The following is a 15,553-nucleotide window of genomic DNA, read 5'->3' as shown; positions in this document are numbered from 1 at the left end:
ACCCAGGCAGGGCTGACAGTCTAGTGGGGAGGGGCCTTTTTTTTTTTTTTATTTAATGCCTGTCACCTTTGTCTCCCAGCAACCCAGAGGTCTCTGCCACCCTGGAGGAAAGTGATCCCACTTCTAGGTATCAGTAGCTTAATGGGCTACGCTCTGTGACATTTGCTGTTACTCTATAAGTCTGGGTTAGCAGGGCTAGCCTGTCTGGTGAAGCTCATGATCTCCTTTTAGGCATTATGCCTGCAACTTGAGTAGCTGCCACCGATGAATGGTGGTGCCTGGCTGTGCTTCCATTGCACAAATGCACAAATAGTCAGGTTCCTTGTGGGTGTGGGGCCAGGAAAGAAAGCTTGAGCATAGCTGGAATCCAGACAATGATGCCCCCTGGCTAAGACAGACATCATTCATTCAGAATCAGACAAATAACTTCTCATTGCTTGGGATAATGAATGTAATTCAAATTGAGAGAAAATACAGACTTACATAGCAATGCTGTGCTTTCCTTATATGAAACATCAACTACTGCTTCTTATTGCTTTGCTCATCTATGTTTTTTACACTGAGGAGAGACCTTTGTGTTTTTCACTTATGCTTTGAAGTTTCAAATGTTAGGCTTTTGTTTAGAAGCAGTTTCTGCATGCGCTTATTGCCTCTGTCAGCCTGCTGGCCATTTGTTTGAAAGCAGCATCCAGAAGTGACTGCGGCTAATTAGAAGAAAGGCATCAATTGATCTTTATCTTTTGGAGGGCAGGGTGAGGACAGGGTCTCACCCTGTCACCCAGGCTGGAGTGCAGAGACATGATGTCAACTCACTGCAACCTCTACCTCCTGGGCTTAAGGGATCCACCCACCTCCACCTTCTGAGTGACTAGGACTACAGTTGTGTGCCATCACGCCCAACTAATTTAAAAAAAAATTGTAGAGACAAGGTCTTACTGTGTTGCCCAGGCTGGTCTCAAACTTCTGGGCTTAAGCAATCCTCCTGCCTCAGCCTCTCAAAGTGCTGGGATTACAGGCATGAGCCACTGTGCCTGGCCAGTTGACCTTAAGTGTGAGTAACTAGCTCTTTCTACTCAGCCCGTCTTCATTTTTCTCTTTCTCTTTTCAAAATTAAAGTATGTTAGTATTATCTCTACTATAAAAGTAATACTACAGAAAATCCTCATTATCAAAAATAAAAGACATTGGGAAAAATCACCCATCATGTGAAGATTCAGTCTTTGTTAACGTTTTTAAGTGTTTCTTTTCTGTCTTTTTTGGTGCATTTGAATTTCTTTTTTTTCACAGTTCTGATTAGTTTTTAAGAAAATTATTGTGGTTAAATATACATGGCCTAAAATTTGCCATGTAACCATTTATACATGTACTCTTCACCTGTTTTTAAAGTAGGAACTAGCACCAGGCGCGGTGGCTCACACCTGTAATCCCAACACTTTGGGAGGCGGAGGCAGGTGGATCACTTGAGGTCAGGAGTTCAAGACCAGCCTGGCCAATATGGTAAAACCCTGTCTCTACTAAAAGTATTAATACAGAAGTTAGCTAGGCATGGTGGCATGCACCTGTAATTCCAGCTACTTGGGAGGCTGAGGCAGGAGAATCACTCGAACCTGGGAGGTGCAGGTTGCAGTAAGCCGAGATCATGCCATTACTCTCCAGCCTAGCTGACAGAGTGAGACTCTGTCTCAAAAAAATAAAAAATAAATTTAAAAAATAAAGTAGGAACTAATTCCCTGCAAGCAACAGGGTTTTTCTTCTCATGTGTCTTCAACTTCGTTTTCTTTCCACATCAGAACTGAAAAGCCAGAATTGGCCATTGTTAACTGGTACCTGCCTGCGTGTAGTGGTCTTCTGTTTTCTCTGTAGTACGACATTGCCTTGGCAACTGAATTTGTATCACTCCGGCGAGCTCCCTCCCAGATGGTAGCAATAGTTCAGAGCTGCTTTAAATGTGTTTTCCAAGAGTTCTGTGAATGGCTTATTGACTACTGAGCAACTTCAGGCTCCTTCTGCCCTACATTCTTTCTGACTGAAGATTTTGAACCACAGTGAGACAAAACACTGCAGTTTTTCACACAGTATCATCATGATTTCCTCCCATCTCTTCTCAGGGTACTTGTAGTTTTTAATGAAGTGAGAGGATACAGTATACAGCCCAGACTATTTAAGCTCAGAGAGCGAAGTTGCAAGCACTGTGCTATTGCAGTGGGGATGTATTTTTGGTCAGAGGCCCATCCAAGGATTCTTTAAAGAATAATTCACAATTTTGATTATTTGCTGTTTCTTTAGATGACTCTGTGTTTATGTTTTGCTTTTCCTTCTGTTCCAGGGCCACCACTGCCCAGTTCGGGAAACGAGCAGCACTCATCAGCCTCCATCTTTGAGCACGTGGACAGGATCTCCCGCCCCCCGGAGGCTAGCCGGCGGGTCCCCAGTAAGATCCAGCTCATTGCCATGCAACCGATCCCGGCACCTCCCGTCCAGCGCCCCTCTCCAGCCGACCGAGTGGCAGAAACCAATAAAATCAACAAAGAGGTATTTGCTTTTATTTAAAAGTCTGTTAATTAAAAAACTCAGCTAGGCGTAGTGGCTCATGCCTGTAATCCCAGCACTTGGGGAGGCCAAGGCAGGCAGATCACCTGAGGTTGGGAGTTTGAGACCAGCCTGGCCAACATGGTGAAACTCCATCTCTACTAAAAATACAAAATTAGCTGGGTTTGGTGGTAGGTGCCTGTAATCCCAGCTACTCAGAAGGCTAAGGCAGGAGAATCACTTGAACCCAGGATGGGGAGGTTGCAGTGAGCCAGGATCTCGCCACTGCACTCCAGCCTGGGTGACAGAGTGAGACTCAGTCTCAAAAAAAAAGAAAAAAAGAACAAAAAAACCTCACACTCTGATTTGGTCAGTGTTTGAAAATGAGTGCAAGGTACAGGTTACTAAAGGCATAAGCTGCTGACAAGGATTCTTAATGTAAAACATCACGCTTGTTGGAGATCAGATACTGTGCATGGACACTGGGGCGCATTGGCAGACATGCAGAAAAGCGTTAGCGTGGCTGACCAGGGGCTGCCCTCCTCAGAAAGAGCCACTTCAGCTTCTGATCCTCCTCATGCTACGACCCAGTTCAGGTCTCCGTCTTTGGGGATGCCACACGGGGGCAGGGGTTCTCATGCCAGGGAACTTGTTTTGGTGACACTAGGTAATTACCTTCTTTGTATCTGTCAGTCCTATTTAAAGATTTCTAAAGGAGGAAAATATTTATTCTTTTCTAGTTATCAGATGTCTCTTCAAAGTTGTCACTGGCCGATTTCCAAGGTTCGAGTGACTTTTTTTCCCTGCTTTGGGGGACGGTGACAAGACTCCAGTGCACCATGCAGTGCTTGAGGGTAAAGCTTGTGGGATGGCAGGGTCTCTGCTCCTCCCTAGGCTGTGCCTGTTGCCCTCTGGGTAACTCCGTGGAGCTTACAGACAGCAGGTTAAGGGTAGGTGAGAGGAGCATAGCAGGAAGGCGCTCCTGAAAGGTTTTGCTGGTCAGGCATGGTGGCTCACACCTGTAATCCCAGCACTTTGGGAGGTTGAGGTGGGTGCATCATTTCAGGTCAGGAGTTCGAGACTAGCCTGGCGACCATAGAGAAACCCCATCTCTACTAAAAGTACAAAAAATGAAATGGGCATGATGGTGCGTGCCTGTAATCCCAGCTACTCGGGAGGCTGAGGCAGGAGAATCACTTGAACTCTTGAAGTGGAGGTTGCAGTGAGCTGAGATCATGCCATTGCACTCCAGCCTGGGCAAGAGTGAGACTCTGTCTCAAATAAATAAATAAAAATAAAGATAAATAAAGACTCTGCAAAGTGTGTGTCCCAGAAGCCTCCCGGGACCGCCATGGCTGTCTTTCTCTGCCTCACCCTTCCTCAGATTCAGACCGCGCTGCGGCACAAGTCTGAGATCGAGCACCATCGCAACAAGATCCGCCTGCGCGCCAAGCGCCGCGGGCACTACGAGTTCCCGGTGGTGGACGACCTGTCCTCGGGTGACACCAAGGAGCGACACCGGGTGTACCGCAGGGCGCAGATGCAGATCGACAAGATCCTGGACCCCACGGCCAGTGTGCCCTCCGTGTTCATAGAGCCCAGGAAGAGGTGGGCTGGGGTCTTGCGGCTAGGCGGCTGGGGCGGGTGCAGAGGTGCTGTGGGGCACAGGAGCAGGACGGGAGCCCCTCTGCTACTGCAGGACCTGTGACAGAAGGACCCCGGGATCCGTGTTCACGTGGAGGTCTCTGAAAACAGTTGAAGGGGTTCATGCACGGAAGGATATGGAGGCCACTGGGAAGGCTTCCGCTGGCTGAGAGTCACCTAGGCGTGGGAGGCGGCGGCTGTGTTTGTTCTCTCACCTCTGCCCCTCCGCCTGCCTCGAGGCATTTCCTGGGGATTTAATCGTCTCTTCCAATTCAGCCTGTCTAAAACTGCACTCACCCTTTCCTTCCCACACCGGCCGCTTCTGTAGTGTCCTTGGCTCTTCCTCACCTCCCACTCTGTCACCTCCAATATTTTCATCTCCCAGAGCCACCCAGGCCGGCGCCCAGCAGATCTTCGTTGGTTTTCTCACAGCTGCCTGCAGAGTCTGGGGTCTTACCTTCCTGTGGTCTCCTAGACTCCCGTCCCCGACATAGATGCGTTTTCCTTAAACATGGCTCTCATGTATGTCTTTCTCTGCTCAAAGCAGAGAGGAGGCTCACAGCAAGAGAGGCGGCTCTTGTTGCCTGCCAGGTGGGACCTGTGCTTCCGTCGCAGGCCAGCCCTGCCCCTCCGCTCCAGCTCTTTCCACAGGTCAGCCACACGGACAGAACTGCCACCCAGGAGACGGCCTGGTAGCCCCTGAACATTCGCCTGCCTGCCATTTCTGTCCCGGCACCCGCTTCCCACATCCTCCCTGGCTTCAGGTCTCATTCACTCTTCAAGACCTAGTTCTGGGCCAGGTGTGGTGGCTCAGCCTATAATTCCAGCGCTTTGGGAGGCCAAGGCAGGCGGATCACGAGGCCGGGAGTTCAATACCAGCCTGGCCAACATGGTGAAACCCCGTCTCTACTAAAAATATGAAAATCAGCTGGGCATGGTGGCGGGCACCTGTAATCCCAGCTGCTCAGGAGGCTGAGGCAGGAGAATTATTTGAACCTGGGAGGTGGAGGTTGCGGTGAGCCGAGATTGTGCCATTGCACTCCAGCCTGGGCGACAGTATGAGACTACGTCTCAGAAAAAGAATAATAAAATAAAAAAGTCCTAGTTCTAGCCCCATGGGACTAATAGCTCCCACTGACTTCTCCTTTTCTGAACATCTATACAGTTAAATAATGTCATGATTACAAATGGCTTTGTATCATTCTGTGTTGCTCCACGTGGGTTAATAGGTCAGTTTAGGTAGGCTCCGAGCTTCCTTAGGGCAGAGACTGTGTCCTACGTGGCGTTTATATCCTATGGGGTGTTTCCAGGGGCCAGCACATCCTAGGTACTCGAGGTACTTAGTGTTTAGTTGATAAGCCAGTGGCAAAAAGAGTGATTTCCTACGAAGATAATTTCTCTTTTTCCTGGCAGCTCACGGATAAAACGTTCTCCCAAGCCTCGCCGGAAACACCAGGTCAACGGCTGTCCTGCCGACGCTGAGAAGGACCGGCTCATCACCACAGACAGCGACGGCACCTACAGGAGGCCCCCGGGCGTCCACAACTCGGCCTACATCGGATGCCCAGTGCGTGCCGCTGACTCCGGCTTCTGGAACCGGGGCGGGGCTGCTCCTAGAAAGATGCGTGGAAGCGGGAGAAGCAGCAGCTCTGGCTGCCGCCCTGTGTGGTGTCGGTGCCTGATGCCTGATGGCTGATGCGCCCGGGCCCTCTAGGTCATGAAGTGGGTGGGGTGGGGTGCTACCCCTTCTGAGGGGAGCTCTGAGTCCTGTCAACCAGGGTGCTGCCGAGTGCCACCTCTGGAAATGCACTCCGTGTTTTTCCTCTCTATACGTAAGCCTCGTTCTCTCAGACTTCACTGTGGGACTTTTTTGAGGTTAACTGGAAAACAGAGAGAGAAATATCCTCAAGGTTGTTTTCCTTCTCCCCAGTCAGAGGGTTATTTGGTTTTGTTGTTTATTTTTATTTTTATTTTTATTTTTTGAGACAGGGTCTTACTCTGTCGCCCAGGCTGGAGTGCAGTGGTGTGATCCAGGCTCACTGCAGCCTCAGCCTCCTGGGCTCAAGTAATTCTCCCACCTCAGTCTCCTGAGTAGCTAGGACCACAGGCATGTGCCACCATGCCCAACTAATTTTAAAAATTTTTGAGGAAATGGGGTCTCAACATGTTGCCCAGGCTGGTCTCAAACTCCTGGCCTCAAGTGATCCACCTGCCTTGGCCTCCCACAGTGCTAGGATTACAGGTGTGAGGGCATGACCCTGAGATCAGGAGTCTTTGCTCTACTGAGAGCTAGCCCGACTGGATTTCCTAATGAGAAGAGGGATATTTAGGGTTTTATTTCCCTGTACTGTCCTTGGAATGCTAAGAAGATAGCGTATTTGCTTATATATATTTTGCTTTTATGGGAGAAAGGGGTTAATAGAAATTAAGAAATAATGAATGGTGGCTCAGGCGTGTAATGCCAGCACTTTGGGAGGCTGAGGTGGGTGGATCGCTTGAACCCAGGAGTTGGAGACCAGCCTGGGCAATATAGCAAAACCCCATCTCTCTAAAAAATACAGAAATTAGCCAGGTGTGGTGGTGCATGCCTGTATTTCTAGCTGCTTGGGAGGCTGAGGTGGGAGAATCGCTTCAGCCCAGGAGGTTGAGGCTGCAGTGAGCTTTGATTGCACCACTGCACTCCAGCCTGGGTGACAGAGCAAAACCCTGTCTCTAAATAAATAAATAGGGGATTATATTTTTCCAAAGTAAAAGAGGTCCAGACAGATTTGCTTGAAGTGTTAAAGGCAGATATTGATAGGGTAAGGTGCATACACACAGACTGCACTGAGTAGGGAAGAGAGAACCAGCCTCACTTAACCACCTATGAGAAATACAGACACAAAGATACCCCAAGACAGAGAGGACGAGCCGGGTGCAACTAACTCCGGCAGCGCTGGGAAACACAGGGCGTCCTAAACTCCGTGCCAGGAGAGTCCTGCCTTGCCGCAGCGGGCCCCTTTCTCCTCCCGGAGGCACTCACAGAGCCAGCCTTGTTTAGAGACACGTTAGCAAAAAGCACACCCTTCGAGAAGGGATTTATAATGAACGTGATTGCTTTAGATAGAGCTCATAGAAATGGTGAGCAGTCATTTCTTAGTTGAGTTTTGTATTTTTCTCCTAAATTATATAAAGAACAAGCACTTAAAGACGCTAAATATAATTACACAAATGTGCCAAACATTATTCTGGGATGGAGCCTAAATACAACTGAATTATAATCATCTGAAAGAACCAGACTTTTCCTTAGGAACGTATGGTATTTCTAGGGTCCTAAAGACCAACCTTCTTGATCTCACGAGGATCGGGGCGATTTCAGAGAGTTGGGCTGTCTGTAAATGAAACTACTCTCTTTCTCAGTACAAGGAATTGAGTAGTTCTGTTACTTTCTAAATGCAGTGCATGGCTGCTCTTACAGTAGGTGGCGCTCTTGTGCTGTGTTGAGTTCTGGGGGTATTTGGACACCTGTGGGGTTTGGCTTGATCTGGGGAGGGCTCCCCAGGGTTGTCACCCGGAGCTTTTGTCTGTGCCAAATGGAGACTTGCCGTGGTGTGGAACTAATAGATAGAAGGGGCAGCATCCCTTTTTCCCCTTCACTTCTCTAGCCAACCTGGGCTCCTCTCTCAAAGGAATCTGTGGGGAGCCCTCTCAGTCCCCTCCCTTTGATTTTTTTAAATGATTGAGTTTTGTGTGGGGAGGAACCTGTCTTCTCCTGGCTGTCTTCGTTCGCCTGCCTCAGTGACCCTAGATCAGCCTTCTTTCGCGGTGGCTTGCTGCATCGTTTTCTTTTTTCCTTAGCAGGGAGTGCAGAGATTCCTCCTGCTGTGGGTGCAGAGCAGCCTCTTCTTGGAAGACACCACCCCAGAGGGTGCTTGCCTTCAGTGGCTCCTTTTTTCAAAGATTTCCCCGAAATAAAAATCTTCCTCAGATTTTGAATTCTGAAACACATACTTTAAAAGATCATGCCTGTCTCAGAGCTCATTTTTTCTTAGGTAGTTTATCTTTTTTCCCCTCAACTTTTATTTTAGAATCAGTGGTACATGTACAGGGTTTTTTGTTTTTGTTTTTGTTTTTTCATCTTCAAGCCTATACTGGGGAAGTACTATGCGTTTTTGAATTACCTTCAATTTTCCACTTTCCCCTCAAAAATATCTTTTCCTTGAGGGGTGTGTTCTCCTAAGGCCAAGAGAAATATTCCTTGGTTCCTTGTAACGGGGGTTACCATTATAATTCAGGCCTCGGTAGAAATCCAGCCAGCTGCATGTTTTTGTAAGTTATTTTTTTATTTTTAAGACACTCCAGCTCTGTTGCCCAGGCTGGAGTGCAGTGGTGCAATCACGGCTCACTGCAGCTTCGACCTCCCTAAGCTCTGGTAATCCTAAGCCTCCTAAGTAGCTGGGATTACAGGCGCCTGCCACCTTGCCTGGCTAATTTTTGTATTTTTAGTAGAGATGGGGTTTCGCCTTGGTGCCCAGGCTGGTCTCAAAACTCCTGGACTCAGTGATCCTCCTGCCTTGGCCTCCCAAATTTCTGGGATTGTAGACATGAGCCACCGAACCTGGCCTAAATAAAGTTTTATTGCAACACAACCACACCCATTTGTTGGCTTGATACCAATGACTGTTTTTGCTGCGAGGCAGAGTTGAGTAGCTGTGACAGATTGTATGACTCATGAAACCTAAAGTAGTTACTGTCTGGAAAAAGTTTGATGTAATTTGTCATCCAATCCAGACACTGGAAAGTGTAAGGGGGTATACTATTAATCATTACCGTGGGACAACAGGCATAAACTGAGGTTGTCCTGGACAACCAGGCTGTCTGGACACCCTCTTACAACACCCACAACGGACTGCAAAATAGGCACCAAAATCCGTAACTTTGATGACTAACAGTGAAAAGATGCACATTTATTTCTGAAGACTGATAGATAAACTGTATCTGAACACATCTATATGTGAAACATCTATAGTCTATATATCGATGTTAGAATATAGGAAGTTGAGTAAATCCTCTTCTTGGCCTGCAAGTTCTGTAGTCTTGCCTGCAAAATGAGGAGAAAACAAGAAGGTGAAGGACAGGAAATGGAAGCGTCCTGGCCCAGGAGCTCCTGGCCTTCTGGCAGGATTCATGGGGGCCAATGGGAATCTGAGGGGACTGTCCTTCCCATAGGCAGATCATCTCTCTGGGTATAGAAGTTTAGTCTTCTCTGAAATTCTGGCCACTGAGAATGAGATTGGCAGTGGTTATAGCCGCTGGGGACTCTACTCAAGTGTCTGAGATCCTTTCCCACAGTGGAATCTCAGTTTGTGCCTACAGTTTTTTGTGTCACCACACTGCTTGCTTCCTTGCAGTAGAGCCTCACAGGCAGCCACCAGAATCACGGCCAGGAACATCACTTCTGTTTCTGGAGAAACCCTCTTACTTACCAGTAGGCAGTTCTTCCAGACACACCCTCCCTTCCTTCCACCCGTGAGCCGTAGGTTGGTGGTATACTGCTGACCAGTCTTCCTCGTCAGCTCCTCCAAAAGATCAAGAATTGGAGAAGGGCGTGACTGTGGACCTTTTTCTACCTCACAAGGAAAGGAGCACAGGTTCCCTCCAAGGTGACATCGTCAACTAGAGGTCACCTTGGAGCCCCGGATTCTCATTTAGAATTTCTCAATGACAAATCTCATTTAGTGGAACCTCCACTGGGATGTTGCGGTTTGGGAGAAATGGACTCGTAAGCCCAAGCGTGTCACGTGCAAGAGAGGGAGGTCGCCAGTGGGGACTGCCGTGGAGAGAAGAGCGCCTACCCCATCTCACGAGGGCAGTCGCTGCTTCACGGCAGTTGGTGGTTTCTGTGTGGAGTGAGGACCCGGTCATGCCAGAACTTCAGACTCAGCCAAGAGAACCCAGAAATCTGAGTGTTACTGTGAAATTTTCAGATGTTTAAAATGATGGCTATCAATTAAAAGAGTGTGTGGGCCAAGCAAAACCTGTCTGTGGGCTGACTGGGTTTACTAGTTTTGTATGGTTCTCTCAGTTTGGAGTTAAGAACCTACTGCCCTTCACGCTGGCAGGAATGATAACTAATCACCCATAGAAGCATTTTCCAGATAGGGGGCTAAGGTTAAGGATGTGTCTGTAGAGTAGTTTATCTTTGTAATAGACTCACGGATCTAGATGGGCAAGGGAATGTCTTCCTTGGCCCCTTAAGTCCGGTGATCCAACCAGCTGGGCTAAACTGCAGGCACGTGGCAAGTGAAGCATTCTAGATAGAAGCTGCCCACCCTTCCCCACAGAGGGTGTGGGGTCCCCAGCCCCTCGGGCAGAACATCTTCTCTCTTCACTGTGTCTGCTGCATTCACCATGCTGTCTGCGCTCATGGAGCCTATAAGACCAGAAAGGATGACTCTTCTTCGTTGGTTCCTGGTTTTGTCTCTTACAGTTTACCCTGCATATGTTATGACTGTGTTTTGCTCGTAACAGTGTTGGGAAATGAGATTTAAAAAATCTTTATTGTTACTTATGTTTCTACCTCTTAAACAGTAGGTATAGAACACAATTTAAACCTTTCTTTGTTTTTTTTTTTTTTTTTTTTTTTCTCCGAGACAGAGTTTCGCTCTTGTCACCCAGGCTGGAGTGCAAGGGAGCCATCTTGGTTCACTGCAACGTCCGCCTCTTGGGTTCGAGCGATTCTCCTGCCTCAGCCTCCCGAGTGGCTGGGATTACAGGCATGAACCACCACACCCAGCTAATTTTTGTATTTTTAGTAGAGACAAGGTTTCACCATGTTGGCCAGGCTGGTCCCAAACTCCTGACCTTACCCATCTCGGCCTTCCAAAGTGCTGGGATTACAGGCATGAGCCACTGTGCCTGGCCAATTTAAACCTTTCTTAATGACTCTTGTGATCCAGAGATACCTTCATTTTAAAGACAAATGGTTCTGAATAGTTTTCATAAAATAGATACTAAAATTGCTTACACACATACATAGGCTTTTTTTTTTTTTTTTTTTAAAGAGTCTAGATCTCTGTCACCCAGGCTAGGGTGCAGTGGGGCAATCATAGCTCACTGCAACCTCGACCTCCTGGGCTTAGGAGATCCTCCTGCCTCAGCCTCGCGAGTAGCTGGGACTGCAGGTACTCACCACCACCCTCAGCTAACTTTTCAGCAATTTTTTGTAATGATGGGGGTCTTGCTATGTTGCCTAGGTTAGTCTCAAATTCCTGGCCTCCCTGGAAATGATCTTCATGCCTTGGTCTCCCAGGTTGCTGGGCTTACAGGTGTGAGCCACTGCGCCCAGCCCGCATACGTAGTTTTAATATGCATAGTTTTAAAAGTTTTGATCTTTTAAGGCTATTTTCTGATAGTCAATAGACTACTTTTTGACTGCTAGCTATGGAAAATTTACTAGTTTTTTTCAGTACACAAACTTTGAAATAAGTTTTTTGGCTGTTTAGGGGCTTTCAGTAAAAGTGTTCACTTCCAGGTACTGAAATGCCTTGTAAATAGTTGAGTGTTGTTGAAAAAATGATTGTTGAATTTTGGCAATTTTTTTTCTGATTCAAGCCTCCCCTCTCCTTCCCGTGAAATGTAACACACATTCCTCAGCTGTCATTTTTTAATTTTTGTGAGACAAGGTCTCACTCTGTCATCTAGGCTGGAGTATAATGATGTGATTATAGCTTACTGCAACCTCAAATTCTTAGGCTCAAGTTATCCTTCCACCTCAGCCTCCCAAGTAACCGGGACTACAGGTATACACCACCACACCTGGCTAATTTCTTTCTTTTTTTTTTTTTTTTTAGAGATGGGGTCTCACTGTGTTGCCCAGGCTGGTCTTGAACTCCTGGCCTCAAGTGCTCCTCCACCTCGGCCTCCCAAAGTCCTGGGATTAAAGGTGTGAGCCACTATGCGCAGCCTCAACTGTCATTTTTTAATTCTTACAGTAGAACTTTTCCTCAGTGTCAGGAAAACCATTTAGGGTTGGCACAAAAACTCATATGTGATTTTTCCTTTGCCATTTCCCACTGTAGTCGGATCCTGACCTCCCAGCTGATGTGCAGACACCATCCTCGGTAGAACTGGGGAGGTATCCAGCCCTTCCTTTCCCGGCCTCCCAGTACATCCCACCCCAGCCGTCCATTGAGGAGGCACGCCAGACCATGCACTCCCTCCTGGACGACGCCTTTGCCCTTGTGGCCCCCAGCAGCCAGCCTGCCAGCGCCGCAGGTGTGGGCCCCGGAGTCCCACCTGGCCTGCCCGCAAACAGCACCCCTTCCCGGGAAGAGAGACGAACCACACAGTGGGGGTCCTTCTACAGCCCAGCCCAGACGGCCAACAACCCATGCAGTGTAAGTACTGGCCTTCTAGAATTCTCTGTTGGGCAAGATGTCGAAGCTTTGTTGCCTGACTGCCTCACTTTCAGGCTCCACTCAAAACTGCGGTTGCATTTGATGAGAATTAAAACTCGGATGATGGGTCTTAGTTTTTATCTTCTACTAAATTAATTCTTAATGTTGGAAGTATCCATTTATGCAGGTTTACAGGCTCATGCCTGTAATCCCAGCAATTTAGGAGGCCAAGGCAGGAGGGCTTTTGCTTTGTGGAGGATTGGAGGGGGATTTTATGGAAGCATCTTTCTGGGTTCAAAACAGTGTCACAGAATGGAGGTGGGGTAACTGTCAAATGTATTCTTGTCGATGTCTCCAGAAAAGTTGCAGTTGAGAATGTATCCAAATCGTTCAGTTTCCTGTATGGCCACCTGGTACTGGAGAGACCCCTGAGGTTCTGAGATTGTAGGCAGCCAGTCCCCATCTGGGCGGTGACAACCACTTTCAAATGTCGCTTTCCATCTTGGAGGTTGACATTTCAGCATTTCATCTGCCTTTGTTATCACTTATGTTTTTCTTAGTCCTTTCAAATTTACCTTCCTGAGAGATGGAGAAGAAGTAAAACTCAAGGAAGTAAAGCTAACGTTATTTTCTGCTAATTTCAGATGAAATGATTGGACAAAGATTTGACTCTGGAGAGAAGCTAGTAGGTCACAATATGAATTTATTAGGGAGTGTTTATACTGGGTCCACCTTGTTACATGGAATTGGGTGGCAATAAACATATGCTAAAATACTTTTTTTGTCTCTGAAATGGGTTTGAATTTTAAAAGTAAAAGCCTTCAGCAAGAGATTATCTCCTTCAGGGTATGAGAGCCTACAGTATGGGGAACTGCTGCCATGTGGGGTGGGGTGGGAATACCATTCGATCGAATCATTACTGTTTTTAATTTTAAAATATAGCTTGTTCCAACAAATATCTTCAAAATTACAACTGGTGGTTTATAATATTTCAGAAAATGCATGGTACAGGACAAACCTCGGTGGTAAAATAAATGTGGATACAGCTGCCATCGGGTCACTTTAAAGTTTTCTCATTTGCTTATTCATTCGAATATATTTACAAAGCGCCTGCTGTGTGGTGGGTACTCTGCTTAGGTGCTGGAGATAGAGTAGTGCACAGGGTAGGTCCCTGCCCCCCTAGTTCTTGCATTCCAGTGGGGGCTGTCTGGACAATCGAAACTAATTCCATTATAGCGTGGAAGGTGCTGTGGCGGGAGGAGGTGATGTGGGAGGGGCGTCTAGCAGAGCCTTGAAGTCTTTCGGAAAGGATTTTTCTGGACAAAATAGCATCTCTGTGGAAGTCTAAAGGGTAATTAGTGGTTGTCAGGTGAAGAAGGATGTTCCAGGTGGCGGGAAGTACAGCAGAGGCACGGAAATTAAAGTGTATGGGACAGGCTTCCTTTGGACAAGATGGAGGAACACAGCCTGGGTTTACCTTCCTTCCTGAAACAACTGAAAACACTGAAAGGAGTATCTGGGTGACTTGACATTACACTTTAGGCAAGAAAGGACAGGAATCAATGAAAGTGAACTGAGCCCTCCAGTTGCCCCAGCTTACGTCTGGAGTTTCTAGTCATGGCGCAGCAGGTAGGACCCCAGGCGGAACTCCGTGGTCTCCCTGAGTTGAAGAAATGGAGTTTGGAAGTCTGGGGAGGAAAAGGCAGCTGGAGTTCACAAGGGAGAGTGCAGGAGACCAGAGAGATGCCCTGAGCAGGGTGCTAGGCATCTGCAGAGAATCTTTGAGTTTATGGGTACACAGAAACTACCCAAAAGAGCCCCCCAAAATGATGAGTGGGAACAACCCTCAAAATTCACACAGGCCTGGGAATAAGCGCTTGCTATGGATTGAACTGTGTCTCCCCCAAAATCACATGTTGAAGCCATAACCCCCCACATGACTGCGTTGGAGATACAGGCCTTTAGGGAGGTAATTAAGAGTAAATGAGGCTGGAGGGGTAGAGTCCCGATTCAATAGAACTGCTGCCTGTAGAAGACGAGGAGGAGACTCCAGAGCGCTCTCTCCAGCCAGGTTAAGACACAGAGAGCAGGCAACTGTCTGCAAGCCAGGAAGAAAGCCCCACCTGAAACTGAACACTGACAGACGTTGATGTAAGACTTTCCAGCCTCCACAACTACGAGAAAATCAGTTTCTGTTGTTGTTGTTGTTGTTGTTGTTGTCGTCGTCGTCGCTTTTGAGGTGGAGTCTCACTCTGTCACCCAGGCTGGAGTGCAGTGGCGCGATCTCGGCTCACTGCAACCTCCGCCTCCCGGGTTCACGCCATTCTTCTGCCTCAGCCTCCCGAGTAGCTGGGATTGCAGGTGCCCGCCACCACGCCTGGCTAATTTTTGGTATTTTTAGTGGAGACAGGGTTTCACCATGTTAGCCAGGATGGTCTCGATCTCCTGACCTCATGATCTGCCCGCCTTGGCCTTCCAAAGGGCTGGAGTTTCTGTTGTTTTAGGCCACCATTTCTAAGGTATTTTGTCATGGCAGCCTGAGCAGATGAATACGGTTCGTTTTCCAACAGCTGGTGGAAACTGCATAATTCGTGCAATATCAGTTAGAGTACTCAGAAGAGTTTTGCCTCAGGAATGAGGCAAAATTAACCCCAACTTAAAGGTGCTCTGGTTCCACCTAACCACAAAACCGTAACATCTAAACCCAAGCAAAGCTGAAGAATATAGAAACACAAAAATATGCAGCATTCAATAAGGTGAAAGTAATAATGTCTGCATCAAATCAAACAAAACAGACAGACAAAGAAGCAGGAAAATGATACAGATGATAGAATTAGTAGACAAGCTGTATGTGGTGTTCACACCTATAATCCCAGCACCTTGGGAGGCTGAGGCAGGAGGATTGCTTGAGTCCGAGAGTGTGAGACCAACCTTGGCAACACAGTGAGACTCTGTTTCTACAAAAATATAAAAATTAGCTGGGCACTACTTAGGAGGCTAAG

General features: G+C 47.5%; 1 protein-coding gene across 2 annotated transcripts in view; it reads left to right on the top strand.

The window, feature by feature from the left end:
• Nucleotides 1-15,553, top strand: part of KIAA1549 (KIAA1549 ortholog) — a 142,506-nt gene that overhangs the window by 104,717 nt on the left and 22,236 nt on the right. For both annotated transcript variants that reach the window (XM_037991147.2, XM_037991146.2), the window contains exons 13-16: nucleotides 2,327-2,532; nucleotides 3,914-4,137; nucleotides 5,587-5,740; nucleotides 12,234-12,551. In XM_037991147.2, coding sequence (XP_037847075.2) covers nucleotides 2,327-2,532; nucleotides 3,914-4,137; nucleotides 5,587-5,740; nucleotides 12,234-12,551 — 902 coding nt within the window. The remainder of the gene's footprint in view (nucleotides 1-2,326; nucleotides 2,533-3,913; nucleotides 4,138-5,586; nucleotides 5,741-12,233; nucleotides 12,552-15,553) is intronic.

Source organism: Chlorocebus sabaeus, chromosome 21 (genome assembly GCF_047675955.1).
Source record: "Chlorocebus sabaeus isolate Y175 chromosome 21, mChlSab1.0.hap1, whole genome shotgun sequence".
Taxonomy (NCBI): Eukaryota; Metazoa; Chordata; class Mammalia; order Primates; family Cercopithecidae; genus Chlorocebus; species Chlorocebus sabaeus.
Note: the sequence above shows the minus strand (reverse complement) of the source record. Positions and strands in the feature narration are given on the sequence as shown.